Consider the following 8623-nt stretch of genomic DNA (forward strand, 5'->3'; position numbering starts at 1 on the left):
CTTAGAGAATATTCTTACAAAAATATAAATTATACTCGAGGAAAAAAATCTTTATTGATACTCAACAAGAGAAGTCGTCTCGAGTAACAGTCGTCCACTGAGAACAACATATAAAAATTCAAACTAAATATTCAAATTAATTAGTCGTAGAGAATGCAAAGCAACACTATGACCACGTTTATTATGCTTGAACTGAACATGGTACAAAGTGACACTGTGGCCACGCTTATTATGTTAGAACATGGTACAAAGTGACACTGTGGCCACGCTTATTATGTTAGAACTGAACGTGGCAAACAACACACCGACTCTCTCAACCTTCTACCTTATATGAATTGTGTATCTTAGTGTGATAGCATATGAGAACACCTTCCCCAAGAAAGCATGTTCCACTAGATATCCTACTAGATACCATTACATACTAAAGGGCATTCAAACAATAGATAATCTCTAGTCTCAACTCTTCCCATACACAAAATAAAATAATTAACCAACATAATTACTCGAGAAGTAAAATCGAATTTCTAACCTTTGAGTACGAGATTGGTGAGCTTTTGCTCATTAACCATGTTCATAGACTTGGGCAAAATGTTAAAACCATATCTATGATCTTTTGATAATTAAGAAGAAAGAGAATAAATGAAGAAGTGATCATTTAAAAGAGTGGGAAAGGCAATATTTCACATCTCAAGGGATAAAAAAGGCATGTTAAAAAAAGAAGTTGCATTGGATAAGTGAGTTTTTTATTGTTTTTGACAAATTTTCTGTCGCGCGTTTACAACCTGCACTAAGAAAATGCCCTCAGACGATCAAATATACATATTATCACCAAAACAGTATAATTGGGGCTGAACATTATCCTTTTTCCTTTTCTTTTTTTTTTTTTTTTCATTTGGGGAGGTGGGGATGGTTAAAAGAAGAAAAACGAAAAAGAAAATAGAAACAATATCTCAATGGTAAATCTTCTCAACAAGTTTTCATTGGCCTCAGTTTGGAAAGGGACTGATCAGAGTGCAAAAAAAGGGGGAGGGTACACCAACCAAAGTGGTCTGTTTAGTGACACCATCATCTTTAACATTTATTTGGACAACCCAAAACAACTGGCAAGAGTGACATCAACACATCATCTCAAAGTCTGAACAAACAAGTCCGGCTATGTACCAGAAGCCCTACCCTTAATTCTTCCAGCCATAGCTAACTAGCGACTCGAATTTCCTATCATGGCTTCAGGGCCAAAGCTAGTCCAACTTTTGCACTCTTCTCAATTGCTTTTGTGTCTACCTCGCCAGATACAGTGAAGAATGATTTTGGACGCCACTCGTGCTGGATAAGAGCACTTGCCTTCCCAAAATTGTTCACCCGAGCCTTCACTGAGGTCAGTGGATCAAGTGCATGTTGGGTGCCAACTGTGATGGTGTTCTCATTGGAGGAAAAGCTATGAGCAACCTCCGCACCAACAGCGGTGCTAGTCAAAGGGTTCACTGTATGGTAGTAGGATGCACTCAACGTATCACCCTTATCATTCCTGGACATTAATTAGCCTTAATAAGTACCAAAAAAGGAACCAAAACAGCACATTATAAGCATAAATGAAGAGTCGACTAAATAAAAAACTCACAAGGTAAGAGAAGCAATTAGGTCAGCGTTGGCAAAGCTCAGTCCAGCATTGACTTTGGTGAAATTTCCAGTTTTGGTATCAAATGAAAGATCGGTACCAAGGGCAAGAAGATTTGATCCAACAACACCAGAAAAGTTGACAATAGGATTGGCTGTCAATCCAATACTCGTGCTGATTCCGGCGTAATCATGGAGATATTGCAGTTCCACCTACTTGACAAAAACAGAAATCAGTTAGGGTGATTGTATCTACCTGTTTTATAACTATTGTAACATGTTAGTCAGCACAAAAAGTAAAAGAAACATGCACAGCTCCATAAAAAGTAAAACTAAAAACAATATATAACACAATATCCTGAGACTGAAAACACATTGTTCCATTACTCACCTTACCAGACCTTTGATCCGGGACTTTGAAGCTAAAAATTGCCTTCAATCCAGGAGCAGGTTCATCCACAGTGATGGTTGTCACAAGCTACACAAATACCGAACAGAAGTCACGACAATTGCACAAGAAGCAATATGATATAACAAGAAACTTACAACTTCCCCTCCAAATACTCGTCTCAAAAAACGTACAATTTTCACAACCTTTCCTTAATTTAGAATTTAAAATTTCATCAATTTGTGTGTACGTGGATGGGAGTGGGAGAAACAAAAACAGGAGCCCCATTGCTTACAGTCTAAAAAAAATCATTATATGTCCAGAAAATAACTGCCTCAAACAAAAGAGAAAACCATCATAGCTTTACTCAGATTGTCAAATGATCATGAGCTACTGTTATAGGCAGGCTTGCTGCTTTTCACATCAAAATGGACCAATACGGAATGGTGATTTTCTATTCAGCTCCACAAAAGTGCAAAGGGATTGACTAGACAATGGAATCTAGCCTTACAATAAAGACGCCTGATACACTCACTTCAGCTCCACAAAAGTATAAAGGAATTGACTAGACAAGTTGAAACAACAATAATACTACACAAACTAAAGCTTTTAAGTTTCTGACCTGATAATAGGAATTGTCTATGGAATTGATTTAGAAAATCCAAGCAACAAGTAATGGAGAAAGAGGGACAAAGAGAAGGAAAGTACGCTACTCAAATCTAAAGCAGGGGGATACGATGATAAAGCAGAAAGAACAAGAAAAATGGGTTACATTGGAGCTTGTGTCAACTTTGATATCGGTTGTGATATTTTTGTTCTTCAGCTGAGTATTAACATCAGCAAGAAACAGGTCACCCTTCTTCGTTCCTGAAGATGTAATAGCCTGCAGATAGAAAGATATAAATAAATAATAAGGAAAAGCTTGTAATAATAGAGGATAAGCATTATATATGTTTCTTCCAAAATACCTAGCATCCAGTAAGCAACCACAGGGCGGATATTGAACATGAACCGGTATAAATTAAACACACAATTGGTGCAAAAGAATCGTGTATCACTATCGATAATAACCAGTGCATGCAATATGATAAAATGAAAAATAACCACACCATTCATCCTGCAGGATTTAACACGACCCAGACATTAGGACGGTAAGAATTCCTACTAGATGGAGCATATTGGGTTGAAAAGAAAACAAATATACTTCATAAACTGAGTGATAATGCCAGTGCATTTCTCAATGACCATTGAAATAAAAGGAAAAAAAAACCCTAAATTCATTAACTCCAAAAATCAAAACCCAATCCAAACCAGAAACATATAAGAGCAGTCTTCCTTCTCAATCAATGAACAAAAAGAAAAAATAATAATAATAATTGCAATCCGTTAAACAATAAAAAGAAAGTTAATAATTCACAAAGAAGCTTATTTTGCACTTGCTTTTTTCTTTCTTTAGTGTTCTTTACGATTCATTCACCAGTAGAAATTATATCCCCCGATGAAAGTAGGACCCCAAAACAGATCTAGAAAGTAAAGAGAGTGTTGTCAAGAGGAACTCACAACTCCAGTGGGGGAGTAGGTGGTGATGGTGAACTTGTGGTCGCTCTGGTAGTCTTTGTACAGAAGATCTGGCAAAGAAAAAAACAACAAAATACCAAAAGATAAAAAAAAAAAAAAAAAAAATCAACAAAAATAAAAGATTCAACACCATATTACAAAGGGGGTGGAAATGGAAAGAAGAAATGAATAACCTCTAGCTCTCTTGCCGATATCAGAGTAGAGACCAGGACCCTTTCCCATGATTTTTGAAATGGAAGGTGAAAGATTCAACAGAAGAATGAAATGAAATGGAAATCCTGAAAGGGAAACGATAGTCCTCTTCCCCAAAGCAGCTGGAAATGAGTGGATGACTCGGTGGCTTTCATATACACCTTTAAAACCCTAATTTCATCCCCCCCTTTTTCTTTCTTTATTTTTCCCTTTACCTTATTTTCTGACCGTTGGATCCGAAAATAAAAGGCATCCAATAGCATTTACGACCGTTCGGTCTTAAAATATATATATATATTTCTCAAATATATGTAATTAAAAGAAATTGTCGAAAATATTTGGTTATTAATTCGAATTATATTTAATACTTTGTTAGTTTCTGGAATGTTCGAATTTCGCATGAGTGGGAAAATCACACAAATCCATGAAATTTTTCTTTTATCCATTCAGCATATGAATTTTAAAAAAGAAAAATTTACGTATCAAAAATATTTACGATCTATTCCAAAATCTCATATTTCATTTTCGTTGATGTCTAAAATGGAAAGCAAATATAATTAATTTTATAAAATTTGCTTTTTCTGAGTATTTTGTGATCTCATTAAAAAGAATTGCTCTTCTAGATGCTCCAAACGATGAGAAAACCCCTCTTCACATAGTGTTTCAATTTTTTTTTTTTCTCTTTTAGAAAACAATTTGTGATGGACACTTGTTCTAACTTTACAATTTTTATCTATTTGTTTGTTTATTTTGAGTAAGAGGTTTTAATAGAAGCAAACGAAATCCTTAGAGAAATTGGAAATCAAATAAAAACGAGTGAAAGAGTGGGAATGAAGTAACAATTTTGGTTCAAATCTTTGTAAATCATTCAAAATGTGAGAGTAATACATTCGTGGCAAAACGACCATATTGTATATGTGATAACAAGGGAATAAATGTAGACACTTGCTCGCTTTATATTATTACCCTATAGTTTTAAGTTTAAATTTTTAGAGAATGTTCATGGTCTGGCTTGATATTTGAAAATTTACAGACTCAAACGACGGATAGTAAGCCTATACAAACATGAGGCAGCTGATTAGTAGCAAAGTTCTGTTCAGTTTGCTTCCTATTTAACTCATTGCAATTTTTCCTTCTATTTTGTTTATTGCATATCATCATCCTTCATTGATATCTTTAGCACAAACATTTACATGCTTCTTTAAATCATCAGCAGTATACCATTTCGGAAAAAAAAAATGGCAAAAATTTTTTTAACTCAAAAACTTCACATCTCCATGTGGTCTTTTACTGATGTTTAGCGTCAATGTCCTAAATTTTTTTGTTATCCTGTGGTGGCATTGGCTGCATTGATGCTTTACAATGACAGCAAGTAGTAATAGGCGAGTGCTACTGGCAGTGCAATGAGCAACCCCAAAAGTACCCTGTAACCAAAAGAAAACCCCATTTCAGTATGTACTAAATTTAGCTATGTAACTAGAATGCTTCTACTTAAACTGCTTGAAAGTAAAGTTATTTTAACTGAGCCAGCAGTAGATCCAGGAATTTTGTTGAGGGAGGATTTATAGTTCAATAGAAATAATGTGGAAAAAATGTAAGGAATGGGTCTAGAGGGGGGTAGATGACAGTTTTACCACTGAGCTAAGTATTAACATTAGTATTACTTCAATTTTTTATATAAGAGATGATCAATATCCTGATCTGAGCACGTTTAAATACAAGAGATGATCAATATCTTGTTTAAAAATTGACAAGAGATGAAAATTACAATAGTTACCCTGTGCTTAAAACGTCTGGATGAATGTTATACTCTTTGGAAAAGACAAATGGAACAATTCCTTGAGGAAGTGCTGCCTGTGCCATTGAAGAAGAAGAAGAAAGATCAAGAAACAAGCACGTTAAACACAATTGCCAATTCCTGGATGTGGACTTGTTAGTAATACAAATTACAACAAACCTGCACAATTGCCACTCTGAGTAATCTGCCTCTAAGTCCTAGAGCAAGAGAGCATGCTGCCATAAGTGCAGGCCCCATTAAGAATTTCATTCCCATGGCCACCAGTGTCATTTTTGTGCCACATGCTATAATGCTAGTCCGTGAACCCATGAAAAGACCTAAGCTGAACATAGCCATACCAAGTCCTCCAGTTGATAGAATTGATATTGATCTGTCAATAACTACTGGCAGTTTTACTCCCCACCTGAGAGAATGTTAGTTCCATGATCTCAATACATCTATAGATTTTTTTGAAGTGAAAGCTTATGATCTCTAATTTACCTGAATCTTATGCTTGACCAAATGAGTCCCAATATAGTTGCATGCGTATTGGGGTTGATGATGAGCTTCCTAGCAACTGTTAAGAGAATGGACTTGGTTTTGAGACTCCTTCCATTTCTATCTCTTGCCTCCTCAATCTCTTCTTTCGCTCGTCCTTCTTGAGTTATTTCAATTTCTGCTTTTCAAAAGGACAAACACGATAACTAGGATGAATGAGTTGAAGAAAGTTAGTTTCTGCATTTTTGTTATGTGAATTCATGTGAGACTATTGTTACGAAATCAATAATTAAGCAATACAATAAACGGTATAGAAATTGACATACAAATATACGTGGTGCACTAACAATGTATTAACTACGTTCACGGAATAGAGGAAGAATAAGCTTATTAAATAGAATGTTTTCAAAAACACAAAACGGCACCTATAGGTTAGAAAATTTATATATTGTACTTCTCAAAACTTTAGGATTATCGTAAATAACTCACAAATAAATACATATGCTCGACACGAGAACTCAAGAGCTTCGAGGCATTTGAACAACTATGTTGAGTATTCTTTCTCCCAAATACAGTTACCTAAGTATAGCACTCATGACCTATGGATGTAGAAAGAGAATATAAATTTAGGAAACAGGGAAAGAAGCAATCAATAGAAAATTTTGCAAGTTTCCATTCTTGGTCTTACAAGGATGAAGGAATGTTATTGAAGTTGATAGCATGAATACAGCCATTTCACTTAAACTGGGATGGTTACTGAAGTTCATGGCATTGGTATGAATATGACCATTTTTGTTTCGGGAAGTCCCAAGCAAACACATAAATGACTTATAAAGTTGAGTTGAGGTGATTTTATTCTCTTTGTTACTATTTTTAGAAAGCAAATTTCAATGCCTACCTGTGGCTTCTGATGCTGGAGCTAAAGAAGCTGCTTTGGTGGTAGTGAACTCAAAGAGAAACAGTAATATATTGTACCAAAGAATGCTCTGCAAGACAACTATCTGGGCAAGAAGCACATCTGCTTCACTTCCATACATGGCCTTCAATACTGGCAATCCTAGAATTAGAGTATTTGGCATGGTTGACAGAGACAGACCAGTGATAATCCAATTCAAGCCTCCACGAGAGGTGATTTTAGTGATTGCTCCCAACAGAATAATAGCTAATATTTTCTGAAGAAAGTCGGCCAATATCAACTGGAGGTTCATTTTGTAGAGATTGTTGTCTGAAATGACTTGAAAAGATAACAGTGGGATTGAAAATTTTGCCACAAACTTGTTTATTCCAGAACATTGCTCAGCTGTGAAGAACTTCCACCATTTTACAGATATGTAAGCTAACATCATGGCTACATACAGAGGGACTGTGGCTGCCACAACATGATAAACATCAGACAAAGAAATCATGGTGACCAGCTGAAGAAGGATTGAAAATTTTTCGTATTCTCTATAGAAATTCCTTGTTAATAAAGCACTTTCCTCTGCTTTTCTTGATTCCAATAATGCCCAGAATGACCTTCGCCTCCCTTATTTATAGAAGATATTAATAAGTATATGTAGAGATCTTATAATAGGAGAGGAATTAATTATTAACTGATAATTAAACTGGATATGCTATACGATCTTTTTTTTAATAATTAAGATTAAGAATTAGCCATTTTGTTATAGATTTTATGGATCACCTTTTTGTGTGATGATTAGATATTGATTATAAGTGTTGTGATAATAGTATGTAATTGCAGGAAGTGATTAAGTTAGGAAAGTGGGGGTATTATTGTCACTGTAGGGTAAAAGTAGATTCCACATTCCAGGATTCTTGTGCTCATGTGCTTTAATTTACATTTATCAGTTCTTTAAATAAAGGAGATCTAACTAGCTAGCTAGGCTGACATGATAAACTCTATAACTTCATGCTTTAGTCTTTTACTTCATTTTGAAACAACATTAAAAAGGGATTTCCATTATTATTTTTTTCCCCCCCTCCATTTTCTGCAGTTCAATCTATCTTTCATTTGAACTCTATGCTTAGACTTGTCATTTCCTTACTGAAGAAACACGTGACTATAAAAATGTGTCAAAACCACTGATTTTTAGTCCTTCAAACTACCGTCAAAGAAAATGGATAGATAGCTCATGAAAAATGTGTCTTGTTTCGTGACTTGCAAATTCAATCAACAATAATCATTTATTAACCTTTATTATATATCACAGCAACATTTTTATTATAACTTATTGTTAACTTTTACCTTGGTGTATTAAAAAACTGTTAAAAACATTAATAATGCGACATTTACGATATCAGTAATACCTTAAATGTGACACTAACAATATCAATAGGGTAATCTAAACTGAAGCAGCAAGTGTTTAGGCTTTTGATAATTCCTTTTCTTTTTTGGTTATCTTGCAACAGTGGGAAGAAGGAATAAAGAACTGAATTGCAAGTGAAGTAATGGCAAAAATAGTGGCAGAGTTCAATGCAGTTGTTGTAAGATGGAATTTTTCCTAAATATGGTCAAAAGTATGAGAATAATTGTCATGAGAGAAGGAATTTCCTTTTGAGACGATGCAAATTTTTTG

The 8623-nt window shown here is 34.8% G+C and overlaps 2 protein-coding genes across 2 annotated transcripts; both read right to left on the reverse strand.

The window, feature by feature from the left end:
- Positions 1–950: 950 nt before the first annotated feature.
- On the reverse strand, positions 951–4087 carry LOC103487026 (mitochondrial outer membrane protein porin of 34 kDa). Its single transcript, XM_008445214.3, has 6 exons — positions 3754–4087; positions 3563–3630; positions 2775–2885; positions 2006–2092; positions 1619–1827; positions 951–1525 (listed from the first exon to the last, which is right to left on the reverse strand). Exons 1-6 carry the CDS (start codon positions 3800–3802, stop codon positions 1219–1221), a joined length of 831 nt encoding a protein of 276 aa, XP_008443436.1. The 5' UTR covers positions 3803–4087; the 3' UTR covers positions 951–1218.
- Positions 4088–4910: 823 nt separating this feature from the next.
- LOC103487029 (auxin efflux carrier component 8) lies at positions 4911–7557 on the reverse strand. The gene is made up of 5 exons (XM_008445216.3): positions 6946–7557; positions 6051–6225; positions 5730–5973; positions 5550–5626; positions 4911–5196 (listed from the first exon to the last, which is right to left on the reverse strand). The coding sequence occupies exons 1-5, from the start codon at positions 7451–7453 to the stop codon at positions 5130–5132; spliced, it is 1071 nt and encodes a 356-aa protein (XP_008443438.1). The 5' UTR covers positions 7454–7557; the 3' UTR covers positions 4911–5129.
- Positions 7558–8623: the final 1066 nt, after the last annotated feature.

Source organism: Cucumis melo, chromosome 4, assembly GCF_025177605.1.
Source record: "Cucumis melo cultivar AY chromosome 4, USDA_Cmelo_AY_1.0, whole genome shotgun sequence".
Lineage (NCBI taxonomy): Eukaryota > Viridiplantae > Streptophyta > Magnoliopsida > Cucurbitales > Cucurbitaceae > Cucumis > Cucumis melo.

Excerpts from the sequence above, each read along its gene's own strand:
- LOC103487026 (XM_008445214.3), bottom strand. The coding sequence starts at position 3,802 with ATGGGAAAGGGTCCTGGTCTCTACTCTGATATCGGCAAGAGAGCTAGA. Across the intron at positions 1,828-2,005 it reads CGGATCAAAGGTCTGGTAAG|GTGGAACTGCAATATCTCCA; the intron begins GTGAGTAATGGA and ends TTTGTCAAGTAG. Across the intron at positions 1,526-1,618 it reads CTAATTGCTTCTCTTACCTT|GAATGATAAGGGTGATACGT; the intron begins GTGAGTTTTTTA and ends ATTAATGTCCAG.
- LOC103487029 (XM_008445216.3), bottom strand. The coding sequence starts at position 7,453 with ATGATTTCTTTGTCTGATGTTTATCATGTTGTGGCAGCCACAGTCCCT. Across the intron at positions 5,627-5,729 it reads TCAGAGTGGCAATTGTGCAG|GCAGCACTTCCTCAAGGAAT; the intron begins GTTTGTTGTAAT and ends TCAATGGCACAG. Across the intron at positions 5,197-5,549 it reads CCAGACGTTTTAAGCACAGG|GGTACTTTTGGGGTTGCTCA; the intron begins GTAACTATTGTA and ends TTTTGGTTACAG.